At 46.4% G+C, this 23,814-nt stretch overlaps 1 protein-coding gene across 2 annotated transcripts in view; it reads left to right on the top strand.

Annotated features, from left to right (window-relative positions):
- The window catches only part of RTKN2 (rhotekin 2), a 299,871-nt gene that overhangs the window by 99,608 nt on the left and 176,449 nt on the right, over positions 1-23,814 (top strand). The window contains exon 5 of one of the 2 annotated variants that reach the window (XM_078642689.1): positions 6,518-6,635. In XM_078642689.1, the coding sequence (XP_078498815.1) occupies positions 6,518-6,635 (118 nt within the window). Of the gene's footprint in view, positions 1-6,517; positions 6,640-23,814 lie in introns of those variants that run through there. The other variant, XM_078642690.1, reaches the window with a different exon arrangement.

The raw sequence follows: 23,814 nt of genomic DNA, 5'->3' as shown, positions 1-23,814 counted from the left end.
TTCACCAGTTACCTGTTGTGAGAAAATACCCCTTTCTTCGTGGTCACCCCATTTTCTTTCCCCCAAATTGTTTTGCAGGATTCTAACTCCGTTTTGAAAAAGGGGGACCCCTACGAAACAAAAATGTATCTTGCTAGCTGTAGGGCATATTATATGAAAGGGTAAACAACAAGCTAGACACAAGATCCGAAATAATTATTCACAGTGAACAAAGCTAAGCCTTAACTAATTCAGAAAAAGAACATATACAAAATACTCTAATATCAATTAATCTAAACGACAATTTTTCTTTTGATATGGAAATATTTTCGTTTTTATTAGTTTATCCTTGTTTTATAAATTCATTACATATAACCTGTGTATCTTTTTGTGTCGATTTTTGATAGTTTCTTTTTTACACATATATATCAAAAAAACAAATGATTTTCTACATTAATGCATAAACCAACATTATATACAGTTAAAAACTTAAAGGAGGAGTTAACGGATAATTTGAGGCTGACGGTGGATGTAGAGAGAAGAGAAACACGCTGCGCGTTTCGGCGTAAAGCCTTCGTCAGGCAAACCTGTCAACTTTTTTCTATTTATTCCTTTTAGAAGCTCAAATTCTTAAGAGGCCACAAAAATAACAAAGCCTTCTCCACAGTGGTGGCTCGTTCTATTGGTGGTGGTATCTTAATGGTTGTAGCCAAAACAGGGTAGGCTATAATTCTGTTGTCTAAAGTTCACAAACGAATGCCACTGTTCTTTAGATATTCACTATTTTCAAATGATTCCTTACATGTGACAATCTCAATTAGATGTATCAAAAGTGCAATGGTAGTTCAAAAAACGAGGATTACAGAAACTGATGCCACAATATGTCAGTAAGTGGCTAATAAAGAGCCAGAAAATCAAGGGAGGAAAGGGATCGCTAAACGATGTTTCTGCCGTTGTACCCTGCCACGCGTCTCTCATTAACAAAGAAGAGCTAATAAAAACGAAAATATTTTCATAACAAAAAAAAAATTGTGTTTTGATTAATTGATATGAGTATTTTCAATATGCACTTTTTCTGAATTAGTTAAGGCCTAGCTTTGTTCACTGTGAATAATTGTTTCGGATCTTGTATCTAGCTTGTTGTTTACCCTTTCAGGATTCTAACTCTGCACACCTTAGCGCTGCCATCCATTGCCCAGTGTATATGCCTTGACCTCTAAAACATGTAAAAATTGGCTAATCCCTGACTGTCAAATGTAATCTCCTATAAGGCCATAGTATATGTTGTAGAAATTACACCCAGGGCATGGAAAGTTTACATGCCTCCTGTAGACTGAAGCCCTTGTACCATCCAGGAGGGTGACAGGGCAAACATGGCTTCAGGCCTATGAGTTTAGACTCACTGTTGCCCTTTAAGCGTACAATTCAACCTGTCAAAAAACCATTTTTGACAGGGGAAAAACCTCCCTTTTAAATATTAAGCCACCACTATGTAGACCATGTTGCCCACAAGACACGGTGCCTGGTATTGTAAAGTGGGACCTTTTAGAATTGTAGTTTTACCATGCCCCTGCAGGGACAAGACCCCAAAAGTTATTTTCACTGTGACTGTCCTATTAGGAAAACTAGAGTGCAGATTAAAATAAGAATTCTGTTATCTCTGGTTAGGGACCAGCTAAAAAAATAGTTCACCACCGTTTTTAATATTTATTAAAAATCCAAAATAATGATGAAGTTAGATAAAAAAAAAATATTCAGGAATACTAACTTCTAGAAAGCAACATTTTCCCTACATGAAGCATGTGGAGGCTAATTTGCATGAACCTGGCAGCAGCTGCCCAGCCTTTGCTTGACTGTAATGAGAGGAGCGCATCCTGCCGTCTCCAGCAACATTACCCACTCACAAGACCTTTGCAACAGGCTCTCAGATTTTGTCTGTAACAAAATCACACCCATATACTTTATCTACGGCCCTCGGACCCCGGCCCCATTCCAACTCAAATTTCCATCAATGCCGATGAAGGAACCTTGACATCGTGCCCTGCTGTCACCACCGTCGAGTTAACTACTATTGTGAAAACCATCCACTCATGGGGGTTGGGGGGGATTGGACCCCCACCTTCACCGAATGGCTCCTACCGATCAGCGAAGCACTATCGCCCATCCTCAATGCCTCCATTGACTCGGCTGTATTCCCAGGCGGTTAGAAACATGCCACCGTCATGCTCGTGCTCAAGAAGCCATTAGTTGACCCACCTACGCTTTTTCAACTACAGGACCATCTCTATCCTATCCTACATGGCAAAGGTCTTAGAGAAACGAAATCAACCAATGCCTCACCGACCACCAGAGCAACTACTGGTTCCTCTGTGTCACACAATTCATATTCAGGCCCAGTCACAGTACAGAAATGGCACTCATTGCTGCCACAGACATCCACTTGATCCTTAACGGAGGAGACATAGCAGCCCTCATTTTCCTGGATCTCTGCAGCATTTGACAGTCTCACACCATATCCCCATCAGGTGCCTGCTCAAGATTGGAATCCTGATTCTGCTCCTTCTTAACAGATACAACACACGCTTTCATCCTGATATCTTTCGTCTCGAAAGTATGCAAATTCATGTTTGGGGTTTCTCAAGGTTCATCTCTAAACCCCACCCTCTTAAACTCATACATGATCCCTCTGGCCAACGTCACCCATGCACACATAGTTTCACTAGAGTATTATAATGCTGCCCCTGGCCTTTCAATATCTCACTGGAAACATTTTCTGATTGCTGTGATCTGGGATTTCGTCTGTGGCTCAGCGTTAATTGTGCCTAGAGCCTTTATAGTGCTGGCTAGTAATGAACAGGATGCAGCCAGATGTGTATTTTGGGCCAGCCTGGGCACTGCAAATTGTGTTACTCGTGACATGGACACCAGCATTGTTTTTGGTTTACAATGCCTGGATGCCTTCTTCCAGTTCTTTTGGTGGTGATCAAGCTTCTTCAATAGGTATCCTGTGCGATGGAGTGAGGCCCTTTGGTGAAAAGGCAGACTCTGGTTTAGAACCCTTTAAAGACAGCAGGGCTATGGTGTGCTTTCTGTAGCTGCTTTTCCTGGCTTATCAGCTCCACAAGCTGTGTCAGAGACTCTGTGGTTATTAGGGTGGCCTTGCATATCGATCCAGCAGCCCTAACATCCATGTTCCAAAGAAAGGGGCCTGGTGGCATATCCATGGCCATCAGGAAGTGCAGCAATTCCTCTCCTTCCTCCTCACCTACTTCAGTTGCTGCCAAGCCACTCCCCCCACCCCCCTTCCCCCTTATTTAGAGCAGAGAGGTCATAGGCTGTGATTTAGTTTGTGTGGCTGGTATGCAGTTATTTTGGACCAGTGATGCCTTACAGTTCAAGTTTGGCAAGCCCTTCCTTTTTTGTCCGCACCTTCCCACTTTCTGCCAGTTGATACTCTGGCATCGGCCTTCATTCTACATCTTGTCCAGGTAAGTTTATTTGCTGCTTTCCAAAGATGCCATCAAGGCGATACAAAAGGGAGAGAGGGGCTGTACTTCTGGTTTCCAAGGAGACTGAGGTTTCAGGCTAGTCTTCCACTTCAGACTTGTGAACACCTTAAATATGGATTCTGGCCCTGGTTCTGTCAATCACTTGAACTGTTAGTTGCATACTTTTGTGTATGTTGATCCTGCACTTCCCCGTGTGTAACCTGCAGTTCGTAGTCTGGACAGAACATTTACCAATTCATTGTCCTGCCCTTTGGCCTTGCCCCTGCCCCCACCCCCACCATTAGCGCCCCTCCCCCTCGGTTTTTCACAAAAGTGATGGCAATGGTTACGCTCATCTTTTTACATCAGCAATGTGTTCCTGTATCTCTACAGCTATCTTCTGCAGGCAAAATCACCTCCACTTGTGCAGACCACCTGCAGGCAACATGATCCCTATGTTCCGTACAACCTTTGTTCTGACCTGCATGATTCTGTGGCTGCTTGGTTTTCTGACCTTATTCGTCCAGCTAGTGCCTCAGCCTATTTGGCACATGTGTGCTCTGCAGTGGAACTTTCTAAAGAGGGTAGAGTACTAGGCGTGCCTTTCAGACAACATGGGAGTCTGTGATGAGGCAGCCTGGAGCTTCAGTGGTGAACGAGAAATGCCAATCCATTTTCCTTATCCCATCCAGGACTGATGGTTGTGACTGGTCTGTCTACCTAGGGCTGTGGAACCACCTGAATGATGCAGATCAGAGAACTCCGGTCTCCATTATAGTAGCGGCTAGATATCAGTCTTCTAGGGCGATGTCCCTTCTAGCTGGCCCTCCTGGCCTTTCTGCCTTCCTTCAAGGACAGTCTGACCAGGTACTGACTGACAATACGAGTCGCCATGTGCTACTGCAACAAGCAGGGTGTCTGTGGATCCATTTTTCTCTATCTGGAGGCTCTGCAGCTTTGGGGGTTGGCAGATTCCTTCATGGAATTTCTGACAGTCTGTCACCTAACTGACTCTGAGCATCTGGTGGGCACACTCAGCATGTCATCTTGCTCTTCATTACTGGTGTCTGCATCTGAAGGTGGTACATGTCATCTTTGCTCAAATTTGGCATGCTTATGGTAGATTCCCTCCAAGAACTTGCAATATCTGGCCTTTTGTGCCTCCTCGAGATTTCCAAAGAGACTTGTTCTCCTTTCAGTTTCACTCTGGCCTCCATTAAATTTTTCTAGTGCTGCAGTTTATCATCCCATGGGTCTTCAGGAAGGTAGAGAGAGGCACATCGTAGCTCATCTTTGTAGCCCCACAATTGGCATGGTACATCAAACTTCTAAATAAGAGCATATGCCCTCCACTTGACCTATCCTTTTGGGAGCAGGTATTGTTCTAGAAGTTCATGCACCTGAACCTCAACAATCTACACTTCCAAGTGTGAAGATTGAGCAGTTTTGATCTGCCATCTGAGGTGGATGATGTTCTGCTGGCTGCTTGTCCACCAAATCTATGCTTTATGTTGAACTTAATTCATGGCCTAGTGTGAGAGCTGATAGGGCTGTACAAAATGATTGTCCTTTTGTAAGTTTCTCTAGACCCATAATGATACGTTGGGGGGGAGGCACTGTTAATGGTTAATTATCTGATCTTTCGGCCCTTCGTTTGCCTGATTTGGTCCAGCGTATTAAAATTATCTATGGTGATGTGTTCTTTGAAAGGGCTTACATAAGTTTGTCTGCACATTTTATTATGATGCAGTCGTAACTTAATTTGGTTTTTAAAATGGTTTTCTTTATTGTGATTACTTCGGTTTATCCCACCAGCGAATTGCAGGCACTTTCTCTGCAGCAGTAATTCGCCACCTTGTTTCCTGACTAATTGGATCTCCCTTTCTTCCAAAGGTGGCATCACTTTTCCATGTGGGGCAGTCCATCACACTCACTTTGTTTTTCTCTCCACCACGTCCCTCAAAGTAAGAGGAGAGGTTACATTTCCTGGACCGTAAGTGAGCCCTTAGTATCTACATTGATAGTATTAAATCTGTGTGGACAACCAACTCTTTGTTTGACTCGCTGATGCTAGAAAGGAAAGGCTGTCCAAAAAATTGACCTTATTGGAGTTGATTGTCCTTTATATCCATCTGTGCTTTGATCAGGAAGGAGCTTAAACGGGGCCTTAGGAGAGCAAAGGCTGCTACTCTGGCCGTGGCAACTGGTGTTCTGGTGTTGGATATCCAGGCTACTATATGCCCGCATATCCACACATTCACAAGGCATATTGTATACCTTCTCGCTTCCACAGGGAGGGCCATTTTGCCGGTTTGTTCGTGCAGATTTCCTGGTGTAAAACCCATTCCTCAGAACCACTGTCCTTTTTACGTGTACTACTTTTGTAAAGATTCAAAGTCCTCAGCAGTTAGAAGCATCTATCAGAACAACAACTCTTTCTGGTGCATACTCTATGGAACCATGGATTTCTTACCTCCAGGCTGCCTCCCAGTTCTATGTATTGGCCTTCCTATGGTTAATATGATCCCAAGTTGCGTTATCACACACTTTATTTCCTAAGTTGTCAGTATTTCTGCATCTGTTGGTGTAGAATGTGCAAAAAAATATGTGATAGCTGAATGCAGGGGTGCCACCTTTATGCGGCTCCACTGTTGCAGAGATTTCTGGATCCAGTCTGGCGCCTGGTAGGCTAGGGCATCCGCCACAAGGAGCTTTAGCAAAGGTAAACCATTGTTCGTTTTGCCATTAAACCTCGTTTGACTCCAGTCCTCCTTCATTGTGATGGCTATTTGGAATGGGAAATTTCCTTGAGACGTGCTGGCAGGGTGCACCTTGATCTGCATCAGTAATTGGTAATAATGCAAATATTTCAAACAACTTTTACTTTGGACATATTTAATAAAATAACACTTACCAAATCATGCAGTTGAAAGTTCATGTTTTACGAATGATCTTTAAAAGTGAAAAGATGATGTATCTGTTTTACAGAGTGTATTTGACCTAATATACCTTTTTGCGCCCATGCCTCCCTATTTTCTGTTTTACAATAGGCTCTCAGCGCTATGCAGTATTCTGCATGTTCAAGATGGGAACAACAGTTTTTGACACAGACTTGGCCCTGGTGGACAAAACAATGACGGATATATCTTTTGAAAAAGCAGTCATATTGTGAGTCAATTCTTGAGTTTTCTGTTTATCACTTTCTTGCCTGTAGCAATTCTTGCTATCTTGCTACACATTTGAATTTTAAACAGTTAAAAATTCCAGACTGAGTCTATTAAACAATTGATTGGTCCTGACTCTACCAATATTGAATTCACATCACAAGCATCCTTTTTACCTTGCTTTTAAATGTGGCTTGATTTTGCCTTACGAGCGCTTGAGATCGGCACTAATCTAAAGGCATGAAGTATGTATGCCTGTATAGTTTCCTCTTGAAGAATCTGTGCTGCAAGTCTAATGTTCAAATGTAACTAAGGTTTTGGATTTGAAATAAAGTGAAATATTTCTGCACAGATTCCTAAATGAATGTGAGAATATCTGATGCATATTCATTTTTCACCACAGGTTCCCTTCATCTCCTTCAGAAGATGAAGAGAGCTGTTGACACAAGATGTTTCATGTGGGTTTCTTGGGGTACTTCTCACAAAAGCCACAATTACAGTCTTGCTGGAATCAAGAAATACTTGAGAGCTGTATTTATTAAGGCTGTGGAGGTGGCTTTTATCACAGGTCTGAACTTGTTGGCATAAGATTGAACACAATACAGTTTTAATATGTACTACTAGCTAAGTTAGATTGGAGTGAATGAGCGCAACTTCAGCGCATACTGGCAAGAGCTATCACTTAGTACCTGAACAGTCCTTGATTTCTTTGCAGAGGTGTGTGATCTAGAGTTCCCTTTCCCCAAAGTTTTGCATGCACATTTGAAGTATCCTCTATTGTCTGGTGCGGAGTCAGGAATATTCATTTTTTTTGTAGCTTCTCTACTTCATTAGGGGCCCAAAGCTTAAATGACCTTGTGAAATAGTTATTTATAAAATCTTTATTTTGGAAAGTTTGTGATACATAACCATCAATACCAAAAGCAATGCAGAATGTCCTACACCTTTACGTTGTTATATAGTTTTGGCTTTACATCCTTGACAGTAAACATCAAGAGGAAGGGGCATGGGCCCTTCGACCCAAAAATCATGCAAAGTACAATCCCAGAGGTCAACTCAGCCAGGCAATTGTGAAACAATTCCAGTAAAAAATTCACATGGAAACTTTCATTCCCGGGTAGGAAATTTCTCTAACATTGCACCAATCTACAATAGGTCTGGCAACTGAAACCATCTGAAGATCAATCTTTTAAAAATATTTATGAAACTTTTCTTTGCAGCAAAACTGGAAACCTTTACCAAAACCACAATATCTGATGTCTGTTGGCAACAGCCTTTTCTGCATTAAATTGCCAGCCTTTGGTTTCTCTCCTTAACTTTCATTAAAGCAAATTTACCACCAAGTCAAAGGTTATCATCTGTTGTTTCATTTCCATTTGATGTGCCCTTGGATTATTTTGTAATTTGCGAATTTGACTTCTGTCAATATTCTGAGATGTGCTGGAAATCGGAGCATACAATTGTAGTCCCATGTCTCTTAACTTGCATATAACTGCAAGACAGTGGAGTTTCTGTATTTCTTTGTGAATATTAAAACTTTAACATTCTCAACTTGGAAAAGGCCAGCATTCCTTCGTCTTAAAATCACATCTTTGTCTCTAATTCAGGAGGTGTGTTCTGCTACATATAATTTGAGTAAGCGCTTCAGCGCGACCTGTCACTCCAGCTGGCTCTAAGGTATGTAGCCATGTTGAGTACTACAACTTTTTCAGGCAGTACAATCATATATTTCACAGGGAGTGTCTCTTCAAATGTGCTGCACAATATTCTAAAAATCACCGTCTTTGAATGAGATCTTTCTCTTATCATTGTAGATTGTCAGCAGTTGCACACAGCTTATCTAGCGTGCTTATACTTTGTGACATCTTAAAATTTGCTTATCAACACTCTGCAGGTTCGTGCCCACCATTACCATCTATTTTGTTTTCAAGCACCACCATCTTGGTGTTTATGGACTCCAATATCTTGTCCAGGTTGTCTTGTGGGTTAGTTTGCACCTCACTCATTTCTCCGTACCTGTTCCGTGCCCTGATTGATACTTTAATGTTCTGGACTTTTTTGCCAGGTCAAATCCTACCATATTGCTGTTCTTGGGCTTTTCCACCATTCATCACAGCAGCAGATCTCGATCAAAAGCCATTAACGCTTTGGGAATTTGTCCCAGCTAGTGGAGGGGAGTCCCAGTTCTTCGGCAGTGAGTAATCTGTCAGTATTCTCAATGGGAGCAATGTAGCACATTTGGGGTTTTCAGATGTCCAGCAACAAAGTTCCACTACCCCAGAATCCCAGGGTCCAAGTCTCCAATACTGCAGAAGTTCTCGACCACCTGTTTGCACTGGGTTCCATGCCTCTGAGGTACACAGTGCCTGTAGCCCCAGAGCCTGTGGTGTTGGGGGCTGAGCTTTGCTGAGGTCTAGGCCGTTTCTATTCTGTGGGGATTAGGCTCACCTCTAGCAGGTCCTAACTGATTTGTCTGTTTGCCACTTCAGGCAGTCTTTTGCTTTTTCTCTTCATTTTCCTTCTGATTCTCTGTTTTAGATGTAATCAGTCCTCTGGCAATGTCTTCAATCGATCTCCCTGGGGGCAAGCAGCCTGTGTTAACACGTTTAGCTAATAAATTAAATGAGTTGACTCTGTATCTTCCTTTTGAATCTCTCATATGAATCTCAATATTTATTTTTATTTGAAGAGTTTTATATAGCGCTGTCTAGACCCGGCGGTTCCAGAGCGCTTTACATAAGGAGTGGTTACAACAGAATATTGTGACATAGTTACATAATTTCCTAGAATAAAAACATAGCACGGAGAAAGGCATTATTACAAAAATACATCTGTTACTAGAACATACGACTGGAGCCTTGTGCCATTAAAGAAATACATCAAGGATAAAGTTCTAAGTCAAATTGATAAAGGTTTATTCAAATTTGAGTCATTACAAAAGGCAATAATAGTTAGTCCAATTCAAATAAGCATCATATAATGCCGATTGAAAGATGCGTTTAATTAACTTCTTTCTGAAGCAAGCAAATGGCCAGAACCAAAGCATAGTTCAGCAAAGAGACTAGCATAAATCAAGTCCTCTGTTCAAAAGGCAAGGAATGTCAAAGTATAAATCATCAGATAGAGAAATGTCGAGTACAATCAGTTCAGAAGGGAAGAAAAGTCTAAGTGTAAATCATTAGGCAGACTAGCATGGAGTCTGCACAGTTCGGAAAGCAAGGAAAGCCAGTTCAGGCAGTGAAAACTAGTCTTGACGTGGTGAGATCTGACATCACAGGGCTGTTCTTAAAATGTTTAACAAAAATACTAGGATACATCACAAAAGAAACATTTAAGAACACCTACTTTGGTGCCTAATTATAATAACGCGTATATAGGAAAGGAAGTTAACAACAATGCATCTGTGCAAGAAGTAAAAACAATAGATCTACAACTACTTAGAGTAGGTCAAGGCAACATTCCTTAAATATGTTGTACATACTGGAACATTCTGCATATGGCTTCCTTCTTGAGGAACACAATTTAATACATTTCAGCTCAACAAATAAATACTTCACAATGAAATGAATACTATTTCATATATTTTCCGATAATGGAAAGATACAGAAGAGAAACATGCAGGAAGGAAACTTGTTCATGTAATTTTAAAAACAAATTAATTTCTGTTCTTGTAAAATGAATGTCCGTGCAAGCGGGCTTCAGCATAGTCATGTCGACTTAAGCGTGGTTATGCTAACTAAAACAACGTTTACATCCATTTATTAATAATACACGATCACCCTTATTTGTGTCGATGCCATGCTCAGTTTCCTTCCAGTGCATGGCTGCCTGTTTCATAACTAATTGCAGAGGTCTTTCCAGGACTCCATCCTCCGAGTGGATTTACAGTAGTTCTGTAGCCTCTCTTGCCATCAAAATCCTCAGGGTCATGGCTCACCAGTTTGGCTGGTCCACCTTCTTAGCTGGCGCAGGTAAACTCCTTCTGTCTGTTTCAATACTGAGGGTGGCACTAACTCTCCTAGTCTTAATAGCATGGGGATCATGTGTTTATATTAATTTATTAGCCAGGATTATGTTTATTTCGGGCTAGGGTGCCCCCAGTGAAGCCTCTTAAACCATCAGCAACATAAAAATAAATAACGTTTGGCCTCTGGCTTTTTGACCTTGTTAGACATTTTCTTGATGCCTGGCTGTTTCTCTTCTTCCGCCTCTTGTCTGGGCTACCGTAAATCTTGCGGCACAACTTCCTGCCTACTGATATGTTTTTCTTCTGCATACGTGATGTTTCCTTGTTGGTTTGATTTCACACAAAAAAAAACCTGGGTTCTTGTTTAGTGCCCGGATGGTATAAGCGGTTATTCCGCCATTTCAGTATTTTTGCAGTACAGCGGGATGGCTGGTTCTGTCATCCTTCCACACCTCTGAATGTGTGTTTTGCCCAAGAGGACTCCCCTCGCAGGGGTTGAGACTTACTCTGTGTGGGTTATTTGCTGGCTATTGGTCAGGCTGTCTTATTTTTCTGCTGCGATCCTCACGTTGGCATCGCTCTATTGCACTACGGTTGCAATTGGCTCCAGTTGTCTGTAGTGCTTCTAGGCCTAGGCATGGGTTCTTTGGCGTGCGGCCTTTACCTCGCCTGCCTTGGTGAGGTCTTTCTGTTTTTTCAGCGTTGCAGTGATCCTCTGGTCTATGATGGCTGTTTTTCTTTTGACAGCCACTGTTTCTCGGGCCCTTGTTCCCTTCAGTTCAGGTGCAGTTCTTTCACGGCTGACGCCATGTCCTCGTTTTGCGCCAGGGTCAAAAGCCGCTGTCTGGCACGCTTATTACTATCTGCACAAACTTGGGTGCATTCTGGTATGTCTGCTATCATATGGTGTTTGCGTTGTTGCTTCTATGGTCAGCCCTTACTGGGCTTATCTTTCAAGGTAGCGGATTTACCATGTCCGTCTCTGCTGTACATTGTCTTATGTTAGGAACAACAAGGGACCCCAATTCAGTCAGCATAGGACCTCGGGGAGCATACTTTTTAGAACAACAACGGTCCCATGCATACAAGTTATATGCGAAACAATAAATATAGACAGAATCAAATCTATATTTGGAGTGACCTATCCAGCCGGACAGAGGTCTTCAAATTTACTCAATGAAAAGTTAATTCATACAGAAGGAATACCTTCAACAAATCCCCAGTGTGGGGCACAAGCCTGTACCCATACACTATCAGATCAAATACAGAAGGTTGACAGAGAACAGAGAAAGGGCTTTTTAAGGCAAAAGTAACGTTTTCTGTTAAAGATTCAAGTGTACCGAGATATCAAAAAAGCACCATTACATATACATCACATATAAATCAAGTTTTGTATAAGGTGCAAGACAGGTCGACGGCGTTTCGGTCCCACTATTTAGTCACGGGGACCATCATCAGGACATTAAATAAATGCCTTAACATTTTTAAGGCTCTAAATGCCTAAAGAAGGGAGTAAGAGAAAAGGCATATATACATTTTAGAAACCTCATCATAGAATTATTTACATAATTTATCACGTGGCTTTAGGTGAACAGTGAGACTAAGTTATATATACACAAGAAGGTAAAGTTGTGAGAGCCGCTACGCTCTGTGCCATGGGACAAGTCTGCCGGGGTAGAGACCGCTAATCGTTTCTATAAATATACCCGGGACCGTGTGATAAAAAGTGGGAATAATTCCCTCGGTTGTGCCGGTAATGTGGGCGGCGCAGTAGGGTGCAGAATCGCCACAAAGACTATCGCAGTGGCCGAAAGTTGTGCATAGAATTGTGCCCATAGTGGTTGGATGTGGGGGCAGCTAGACCGGATTACGGTGAGGTCCGTAGCTGAACAGGTTCAAGCTTACTGTGCACTTATGCGATAATGCGGCGAGTACGGGAATCCTAGGCGCAGAGGTGGAGGCTCGGGGGAGCTGGGGGGCTTACCGGGGTAGTAAGACCGGTCGGTGCAGGCAATTGATCGGTGGCCTAGTGAAGGTGGAATAGCCCTGTAATAAATAAGGAAGGGCGTTAATAATTGAAAGACCATGTCGTGGACTAAGTGGTTTCGGTCGGCACGTGAGGGTTCTTACCACAATCAGGCATGATGAGTTAGAGCCGCGTTACAATAGTGTAATCGGGCGGTACCAGGAGTCTACCTACAGGTAAAAACGGGCCGTTAGGAGATTCACACGGGGAGAGAATAGCAGGAGTTGGTAGCCCAAGGGCTGTTAGGACTTACCGGGTCAGTCGGTAGTTCGGTCTGTTTCCTGGCTTCCTCATGGGGAAGGAGACAGTGAAGATAAAAGGGGTGGGAAGGTTCTGATTGGGTAGTGGTCCCAGGACTGTGCAAGGGCACTAAAATAGATGACGGACACGTGGCTAGGCGGCATATTGGTGAGAGATAAAAGTGATTTTAAGCTAAGTGAATAGTGCGCAGTGAGGGTGACTAAAACATGAAACATTACATTTCAAATGACAATTAATGAAACAAGAATAACTTGGCAAGGAGGAATATTCACAAGGTGACATTGTATGCATCTGGGAAGCCCTGATCAGAGCGTTTCAGTTCAAATGTGAGTCAGACTTTAAATGAGGGTAGTCCAATCCTCTTGAAGATTTAATCCAGAGTTTAGGCTGTCCGTTTTCAATATCCATTTAAGCTCTTCCTTGTTGAGCATTCGAGTTAGGTCACCACCTCTTGGTGGAATGATAACTTGGGTGATTACAGTCCAACAAATTTCATTCTCTGTGTGCCCTTTGTTGGAAAAATGTTCGACTAGGGGAGCATTTGGTGTACCACACCGGATCCGGCTCCGATGTTGGGATATTCGTAGCTTGATTCTCTGCTTGGTCTGACCCACATAAATTAAATCACAGGGACAAAAGATTGCATAAATGATGTTACAGCTATTGCAATTAGTGAAGGTCCTTAGCTCATTTTTTTACATCTTTGTATACAAACTCCTTACAGTCTATGGAAAAGTCACACACAACACATGAACCGCACTTAGAATGGCCTCGAAGGGGTGGTAATGACCAATGGTCATGGAGTGTGGTATTCAACGGGGCTGTGGGAGGGAGGGCTGCCCTAACCAACTGATCTTTGAGATTTTTACTTTTTTTGAAAGCAAAGAGGGGAACTTCCCACTGCAGTGGTCTGGAGTTCTGTATGTTCAAGTTCCTTTTTATACTGTTTGACACAATTGGAAATGGTAGAAAAGGTAGTGACACATACCATTTTGTCCGTGGTTTGTTTGTGTTTTGGCTCCAAGAGGGTCTCACGAGGGCAGTACTAAGCCCTTTTCATTGAGTTTTTTATTAGGCGTCGTGGATAGCCTCTGGTTCTTAGTTTTGCTGAAAGTGTGTTTGCCTCAACAAAATAATCTTCCTTCTTGAAGCAATTCCTCCTTAGTCTAAGGAATTGGGAGTATGGCAGGCTGTCTCTCAGAGCCCTGGGATGACCTCTACCGTAACTGAGCAGCGTGTTTTTCAGTTGGCTTACGAAAAAGGGACGTATAGAGTACCCCATCTTGGTGTTGGATAGTTAGATCTAAAAATGCAATGTGAGTTTTGCTATGAGTCAGAGTAAATGTGAGGCCATTACAGTTGTTATTGAGCCAGTGCAAGAGTCCCGGGAAATCATCAAGTGACCCACCCCAAATGAGGAAAATATCGTCAATATAACGTTTCCATGTTAGCAACCCCAGGTGGAACGGGTTGCTATCGGTGAGAATAGTATTGCATTCTAGCCAATCCATGTACAGCATCACCAGAGTAGGTGCAAAAATAGCACCCATAGAGGTGCCACGTACCTGTTGGTAATATTGTGTGTCAAACATAAAGAAGTTCTGGGTGAGGCAGATCTCAAGGAGTTACACTATGAATAGAGTGGGTACTCTGTGTGGGCGTGATCTGGTGTTCAGTATACTTTCCATAACAAAAATTGACATAATGTCCCAAATGTCCTCATTTGGGGTGGGTCACTTGATGATTTCCCCGGACTCTTGCACTGGCTCAATAACAACTGTAATGGCCTCACATTTACTCTGACTCATAGCAAAACTCACATTGCATTTTTAGATCTAACTATCCAACACCAAGATGGGGTACTCTATACGTCCCTTTTTCGTAAGCCAACTGAAAGAAACCCGTTTCTCAGTTACGGTAGCTGTCATCCCAGGGCTCTGAGACAGCCTGCCATACTCCCAATTCCTTAGACTAAGGAGGAATTGCTTCAAGAAGGAAGATTATTTTGTTGAGGCAAACACACTTTCAGCAAAACTAAGAACCAGAGGCTATCCACTACGCCTAATAAAAAACTCAATGAAAAGGGCTTGGTACTGCCCTCGTGAGACCCTCTTGGAGCCAAAACCCAAACAAACCACGGACAAAATGGTATGTGTCACTACCTTTTCTACCATTTCCAATCGTGTCAAACAGAGTATAAAAAGGAACTGGCACATACTGAACTCCGGACCACTGCGGTGGGAAGTTCCCCTCTTTGCTTTCAAAAAAAGTAAAAATCTCAAAGATCAGTTGGTTAGGGCAGCCCTCCCTCCCACAGCCCCGTTGAATACCACACTCAATGACCATTGGTCATTACCACCCCTTTGAGGCCATTCTAAGTGCGGTTCATGTGTTGTGTGTGACTTTTCCATAGACTGTAAGGAGTTTGTATACAAAGATGTAAAAAATGAGCTAAGGACCTTCACTAATTGCAATAACTGTAACATCATTTATGCAATCTTTTGTCCCTGTGATTTAATTTATGTGGGTCAGACCAAGCAGAAAATCAAGCTACGAATATCCCAACATCGGAGCCGGATCCGGTGTGGTACACCAAATGCTCCCCTAGTCGAACATTTTTCCAACAAAGGGCACACAGAGAATGAAATTTGTTGGACTGTAATCACCCAAGTTATCATTCCACCAAGAGGTGGTGACCTAACTCGAATGCTCAACAAGGAAGAGCTTAAATGGATATTGAAAACGGACAGCCTAAACTCTGGATTAAATCTTCAAGAGGATTGGACTGCCCTCATTTAAAGTCTGACTCACATTTGAACTGAAACGCTCTGATCAGGGCTTCCCAGATGCATACAATGTCACCTTGTGACTATTTCTCCTTGCCAAGTTATTCTTGTTTCATTAATTGTCATTTGAAATGTAATGTTTCATGTTTTAGTCACCCTCCCTGCGCACTATTCACTTAGCTTATAATCACTTTTATCTCTCACCAATATGGCCGCCTAGCCACGTGTCCGTCATCTATTTTAGTGCCCTTGCACAGTCCTGGGACCACTACCCAATCAGAACCCTCCCGCCCCTTTTATCTACACCGTCTCCTTCCCCATGAGGAAGCCAGGAAACAGACCGAACTACCGACTGACCCGGTAAGTCCTAACAGCCCTTGGGCTACCAACTCCTGCTATTCTCTCCCCGTGTGAATCTCCTAGCGGCCCGTTTTTACCTGCAGGTAGACTCCTGGTACCGCCCGATTACACTATTGTAACGCGGCTCTAACTCATCATGCCTGATTGTGGTAAGAACCCTCACGTGCCGACCGAAACCACATAGTCCGCGACATGGTCTTTCAATTAATAACGCCCTTCCTTATTTATTACAGGGCTATTCCACCTTCACTAGGCCACCGATCAATTGCCTGCACCGACCGGTCTTACTACCCCGGTAAGCCCCCCAGCTCCCCTGAGCCTCCACCTCCGCGCCTAGGATTCCCGTACTCGCCGCATTATCGCATAAGTGCACAGTAAGCTTGAACCTGTTCAGCTACGGACCTCACCGTAATCCGGTCTAGCTGCCCCCACATCCAACCACTATGGGCACAATTCTATGCACAACCTTCGGCCACTGCGATAGTCTTTGTGGCGATTCTGCACCCTACTGCGCCGCCCACATTACCGGCACAACCGAGGGAATTATTCCCACTTTTTATCACACGGTCCCGGGTATATTTATAGAAACGATTAGCGGTCTAGACCCCCGCAGACTTGTTCCATGGCACAGAGCGTAGCGGCTCTCACAACTTTACCTTCTTGTGTATATATAACTTAATTTGTCTCACTGTTCACCTAAAGTCACCTGATAAATTATGTAAATAATTCTATGATGATGTTTCTAAAATGTATATATGCCTTTTTTCTTTCTCCCTTCTTTTGGCATTTAGAGGCTTAAAAACGTTAAGGCATTTATTTAATGTCCTGATGATGGTCCCCGTGACTAAATAGTGGGACCGAAACGCCGTCGACCTGTCTTGCACCTTATACAAAACTTGATTTATATGTGATGTATATGTAATGGTGCTTTTTTGATATCTCTGTACACTTGAATCTTTAACAGAAAACGTTACTTTTGCCTTAAAAAGCCCTTTTTAGGTCTCGCCTACGACGAACGCGCTGAAAGCGCGTTCTCGCAAGCGAGAACTATAGTCGTCGTCTCAGCAGTTTGGGACCGACGAAGGGAGACCAGACCTGGCCGCGCGCAGCGTTTCCCCATAGGATAGCGTTGTGCGCGCGGCCAGGTCTTCTCTCAAAGGCATGCCAATGCAGACCGGATCGCGTCGCGCGCCTCTCTGGAATGCAGGGGAGTCTGCAGAGAGGCGCGCGGCGCTGATAAAAGCTTCCATGAGCGGCCCCCTCCTTCCTGTTGCTGGAGCAGCGCTGTTTTGTTCTTGTTCTTTTTTTCACTGTTAACTCAGCCCGTGTTTATTTGGGATTCCCTGCACCCGTTGGGTTTGCTGTTAATCTTGAATTGCTTTCAGTCTTAAAAACAAACACTCGCCGTGACCTTTTCACTGTTGCTAATTAATTCTGCATATTTTATACAAAATGAATGTTTTGAGGTTAACCAGGCTGTTGCTTAAAAGCACAATTCCGCTTTCAATTGACTGTGAGTCACTGGTTTTACTTGCATTTGCAATACGCTGCATATTAAATGTAAATGCGTGCTAAGTGCATGTTAGCCGTACATCTGATTTTTTTTAATGCAGTTTTATATCCCGTAAACTTTCACACAAGGTATCGGAGTGCTTTAAATAAGCACCAGTTACGTTCCACAAGGACACATTTAATTATGCTTGGCACAGGGAGATTAAATAAATTCCCCAAAACAACAGTATTTTAAGCCAGCACTAAAACTCTAATCCGTTCTAAAGTTCCAAAATCAGCTGCTCTGAGTGTTACACCACAATTGAGTCTGTTCCAGTCTTCTAGTTGCCTGCAACATCCTCAGCCCTACTTAGCAGGCACAAATGTGTATTTTTATGAATGTTTGACTAGTATACAATTGGCTTCATCCCTACACTTTTAAGATGCTGCAAAGCTCACATCTCCAACCCTACTGGCTGTTCAGAAGTGGCAGTTTCTAATATGTAATTGCCTTATCTTGCCCAGTCTACACCATATTATCGGCACATCCAAAGTACTATTCCGCTTACAATTTGGCACAGGGAAATTAAATAATTTGCCCAAAAACAAGGTATGTTTAAAACAAACATTCAACGTGAATTTTTTCTGGTAGTATTTTTTCCATTCTGTGCAGTCAAACAGCAGCTCCACGGTACTGGCTTTCATGCAGGCAATTGGGAACATGAGAGCTCGGCATCTCAGTTAATCATAATCTCCCCTCAGTTTTCACTCTTGATCCCCTAACATCCAGCCGCATATTTCTCTGTCCCTTCTCCACCTTTCACGGGGGAGGCTGGCCCCATTTCCTTACATTATTCTTCTCATGGAATTCTGCATCCCACATGCCTGCTTATAACAAGCATTTGCAATGCAATATGTCTCGCATTACTGAATGTTTAAGCTATTGGTGTTGCATTATTATTAGCATTGCCAAGAGCTCAAACTTTAATAATGCGAGACCTATTGCATTGCAAAAGCTTGTTTCTGTTCTCTGTCAACCTTCTGTATTTGATCTGATAGTGTCTGGGTACAGGCTTGTGCCCCACACTGGTGATTTGTTGAAGGTATTCCTTCTGTATGAATTAACTTTTCATTGAGTAAATTTGAAGACCTCTGTCCGGCTGAATATGTCGCTCCAAATATAGATTTTATTCTGTCTATATTTATTGTTTCGCATTTAACTTGTATGCATGGGACCGTTGTTGTTCTAAAAAGTATGCTCCCCAAGGTCCTATGCTGACTGAATTGGGGTCCCTTGTTGTTCCTAACATAAGACAATGTACAGCAGAGACGGACATGGTAAATCCGCTACCTATGCATGGGACCGTTGTTGTTCTAAAAAGTACATTGTCTTATGGCCTGTTTTGTGGCCACTTTCCCAAAAGCAGTTTCTTCCACATTCCCTGTTGCTTCCACACAGGTGTTTTCCACGCTTCTGCTTTAGGTTCATACTAAAACACTCTTGAGGGGAGTGTTCTCTTCAGGATACTCGCTTCTTGGGTACCGGGACCTTTAGATTGGTCCTGACTGTTTCCACTATTGTGCCTAGCTCCTTCTCCTCCTCTGTCTTGCGGGGGACCGTTGCTCCTCCCAGGCGAGGGGCGGATGTCGCTTACGGCCCTGGACATGGTTCTGTTCAGTTCTGCTTCCACATGTCTGTTAGTACTTTTCGCGTGCTCTAGTCTGTTATTGTTACGCTTAATTTTTGAGCATCTTTCTTCTTATTCGATATCTGCTGTGTTCTTACACTGTAGAATCTTGTAGGCAACGTTCCTTCATGCGGTGTTCGTGGTCCTTGACCCGGTCTGCTTGTGCTACGAGCTCTTATATAGGTGTCCGGCTTGCCTGGTACCCTTTTAGCCAGTTGCCTTCTTGCTATTGCATCTCTCGCATCTTGGCTGCTCACGCTACCCTACAGGAGGGTCTTTGCTATACTTCGTGTGGTTCTACCATCCACACGGTCTGCTTATGTACCTTCCGGTCTTCCGCTTGACTATCGTTCTTCCTGTAAGTCCTGTTTTGGGCGCTTCTGCTGGTTGCCTTCGGCCCTTTCACATGTCGCTGACAGACCGACAATGTACTGGCGTGTCTTCTGTTTCTAGTACCACCCGCACTTTCTGGCCGTAGGTTGGCATCCTGCCAATGCTGTCACGCATTTTAGCTGGTGCAGGTTTCAACAGTGCTTCTTTCCACTGCTGTTCATGTTGCACCGGTATGCGCTAACTCTGTCATACCAGTTGCCATCTCTCTGGGTCTTACTTATGGTCGGCACTCCGGATCCTGCGGATCGATCAGACCCTAGTTTCAGTTCCACTTCTTGCAAAGTCATGCACTTTCCTTTTCACACCTACATATCTAGTATGTGTTTTCTTTCTCTCACCCATTATACATACAGGGGTATCTGAAAGAAACAGGTTAGTATTAGATTCCTTACCTTAGAATATCCCCAGGCGTCAGTCTGGATCCGGAAACTTTTGCGTAGCAGTACCCCTGCGCGTCGGTAGGCGTCGTCTGCAGGCGTCCCCTGCGGCTCCGCGTCGTCGGCGTCGTGCGCCGTGATGACGTCGCTGGAGTATATAGACGCCGCCTCCGCGCGCTGACGTCAGTTCTTCTTTTTTCCGCGCCAGTTAGCGCAGATCCGAAGAGCAGTACTCCGGTCTTTTGACCAAGTTTTTTTGTTAACTGATTGATCTTTACGGTGCCGGTAGGATGCCCGGTTTCAAGAGTTGTGACGAGTGCGACCGCATGATGTCGGTCACCGACCACCATCGACTCTGCCTCCGGTGTCTGGGCGCGGACCACGACGTGGAGTCCTGCGTCGACTGTCGGGCCTTGACTGGAAAAGCTAGGCGGGAGCGGTCCCGCAAGCTTCTCGAACTCCGGTTGTCGGCCCCGCGTCGAGAGCGGTCCCGGTCCGGTCGGAGGTCGAGGGAGCGGTCGAGGGAGCGGTCGCGGAGCCGCCATGGGCGCTCCGGGAGTCGCCACCATTCCTCCGGCTCGTCAGGTAAGCACAAGAAGTCGGGGCGTCGCCATCGCACCCCCGACTCCCCCCGACGCCCGCGTGCTGCGGCCGGGGGCTCGGGTGACCCCACCCCCGCGGTCCCGCATGGGTCGCCGACGCCGTCTACCCCACACCTGTCGGTCCCTGGGGAAGGCGCGTCGCGTGAGGAGATCGAGGCCTTCCTCATTGCTATGAGGGCGAGGTCTTCTCCGGCGGGGCCTTCGGCGCCTGCGGGCCCGTCGGTCCCGTCTGGGGGCCCGAGCGGTTCGGGTGCTCCTGCCCGGGCGCCGCCGGTGGCTCCGGCCCCGGCGCCGCTGGTTCCCTCTGGTTCGTCGCCGGCTGGTCTCCCGGCCTCTCCGGCGTCGGTTCCTGTGGGCCAGCCCGTGGTACCGCCCCCGCGTGGTGCAGCGACTCCGCCGTCGGCTCCGGCCGGCGTCGGGTCCCCGGCACCGACGCCGCGCGGCGCCACCCCCCTTTCCTCCCCGACTCCGGACTCGGAGCCGGACCGGCGTCGGCCGACGCCGGACCCGACGCCGATGGGGCCCGTTGACCCCGATGTCTATATCGTCGACCCAGAATATGGGTATGACGAGGAGGAGTATGGAGAGGGTTGGGAGGGGTCTGAGGACCCTCTGTCCCGTGCCTGCCAGTACGATGTGGACTGGGTAGGTGATCTGGGTGATGCCAGTGGCCTGGACGAGTCGCCCAACCCTGGGTTTGTCTCTCCGTCCCCTGTAGCGTCCGAGGCGGGTGCTGCCTATTCGGTGGTCCTGATGAGGGCTGCCAAGGCCTTACACCTTGAGCTCCCCGTCGCGAAGGTCAAACCGAATATCCTGACGGAAGTTTTTAAACCGCAGTCATGCCCCCAGGAGCCTCTGCTGCCGTTTAATGAGGCCCTGACGGATGTCCTTCTGGGCACCTGGTCCAGGCCCGCCTCTGGTGCGCCGGTTGACCGGAACGTTGCCAGGCGTCACCGTCCCTGCGCGGACGACCCTGCCTTCCTGTCCACCCATCCCTCCCCGGAGAGTCTGGTGATCCAGGCCTCCACTTCGCAGTCCGCATTTCCGTCGGCTCCGCCCGACCGGGAATCAAAGAGGTACGACCAATTTGGAAAGAAAGTGTTTTCCTCTTTGAGTGCTGGGCTGCGGTCTTGTAACACCGCGTGCCTCTTGGGCCGCTACACCCACTCCCTGTGGGATACGGTCGAGGAGTGTTTGCCGCAATGCCCCCAGGAAGTGCGGGACAAGCTCACCCGGGCCTTTGTTGAAGGCCGGGATGCGGCGCGGTACTCGATCCGTTGTGGTCTGGACACCACGGACTCACTGGGACGAGCCATGTCCACTACGGTGGCGATTCGTCGCCATGCCTGGCTGAGATCTGCCAACTTCTCACCAGACGTCCAAAATACGCTTATGGACATGCCATTTGATGGCAGTCGCCTATTTGGTGACAAAGCGGACCACGCGCTGGAGCGCTTCAAGGACTCCAGGGTCACGGCCAAGTCCTTGGGTCTCTCGACCCAGACCCAGCGCCAGCAGACGGGTTCGTTTCGGCCCTTTCGTGGCCAAGGGAGAGGAGGTCCCACACGTGCTGCCAGCCACGCGGCGCAGAGCGCTCCCCAGCGCGGTGGCGCCCGTGGTTTCCGCCGTGGTGGCGGTAGAGGCCAGCGTCGTGGTCAGTCCACGCCTCCCTCCGCTGCGGCATCCAAGCCTTCCTAGTCCGAGCTTTCGGGCTCACGTGACGCCAGTGGGTGGCAGGGTTCGCCATCACCACTCCCGCTGGCGCGCGATAACATCGGACAGGTGGGTGCTGCAGCTTGTCCGAAGGGGCTATGCCCTCCCCTTCGAGTCCACTCCTCCAGCCATGCCACCGCAGAACCACCGTGTGTCGGGGGACCACTTGACACTTCTGCAGGAGGAAGTTACGGCCCTCTTGGCCAAGGGGGCCATCGAGCGCGTTCCTGGGCCAGAAGTAGGGTGTGGTTGCTACTCCCACTACTTTCTGGTACCCAAGAAGGACAAGGGAGGCCTGCGTCCTATCTTGGATCTACGGGACGTCAACGGCTTCCTCCGGAAGGAGAAGTTCAAGATGTTGACTTTGGCTCAGGTCTTGGCTGCTCTAGACCCACAAGACTGGATGGTAGCGTTGGACTTGCAGGATGCGTACTTTCACATCCCCGTCCTGCCGGCCCACCGGCGTTACCTGCGGTTCACGGTAGGCCACGAGCATTTTCAGTTTATCGTGCTCCCATTCGGCCTTACCAGCGCCCCACGGGTGTTCACGAAAGTGATGGCGGTGGTCGCAGCTCATCTGCGCCGGTTAGGGGTTTCAGTCTTCCCCTACCTCGACGACTGGCTGTTGAAGGCGGGCTCGCCCCAGACAGTCGTCCACCACCTTCAGATGACGGCAGACCTCCTGCACGAGTTGGGGTTTTCCATCAATGTGCCGAAATCACACCTGTGTCCCTCTCAAAAGCTCCTTTTCATCGGAGCGGTTCTCGACTCGGCGCAGTTTCGGGTTTATCCCCCGGAACGGCGGGTCCGGGATATTCAGGCTCTGATTCCCATCTTTCAGCCGTTATCCCGGGTTTCGGTCAGGTTGACGCTGCGGCTTCTGGGGCTGATGGCCTCCTGCATCCTTCTGGTGCATCACGCCAGATGGCGGATGCGGGCTCTGCAGTGGGACCTGAAGTTTCAGTGGGCCCAGCATCAGGGCAACCTATCCGACCATGTCCTGATCTCGGAGGGCACTGCGAGACAGTTGCAGTGGTGGCTTACAGACCGCGATTGGGTCAGGGGCAGATCCCTCTCCCTTCCCCAGCCGGAGCACGTGGTTGTGACGGACGCGTCCCTCCAAGGCTGGGGTGGCCACTTGGGAGAGGCGGAGATCAGAGGCCTCTGGTCTCCGGCGGAGTCCCGGCTCCATATCAACATGTTGGAGCTGCGGGCGATTCGCCTGGCACTGAAGGCATTCCTCCCCTTTGTCAACGGGAGTGTAGTGCAGGTGTTCACGGACAACACCACCGCCATGTGGTACTGCAACAAACAGGGCGGTGTGGGGTCGTGGACCCTTTGCCAAGAGGCTCTGCGCCTCTGGCAATGGCTGGAACGTCAGGGCGTGACTCTGACGGTTCAACACCTGGCAGGTTCTCTGAACGCCAGGGCGGACGAACTCAGCCGTCGGTGCTCGGTGGATCACGAATGGCGTCTGAACTCGGATGTGGCGAGAGGCCTCTTTCAGCAATGGGGAGAG

Source organism: Lissotriton helveticus, chromosome 5_1 (assembly GCF_964261635.1).
Source record: "Lissotriton helveticus chromosome 5_1, aLisHel1.1, whole genome shotgun sequence".
Lineage (NCBI taxonomy): Eukaryota > Metazoa > Chordata > Amphibia > Caudata > Salamandridae > Lissotriton > Lissotriton helveticus.
The sequence above is the reverse complement of the archived record's forward strand: the minus strand, read 5'-3'. Positions and strand labels throughout refer to the sequence as shown.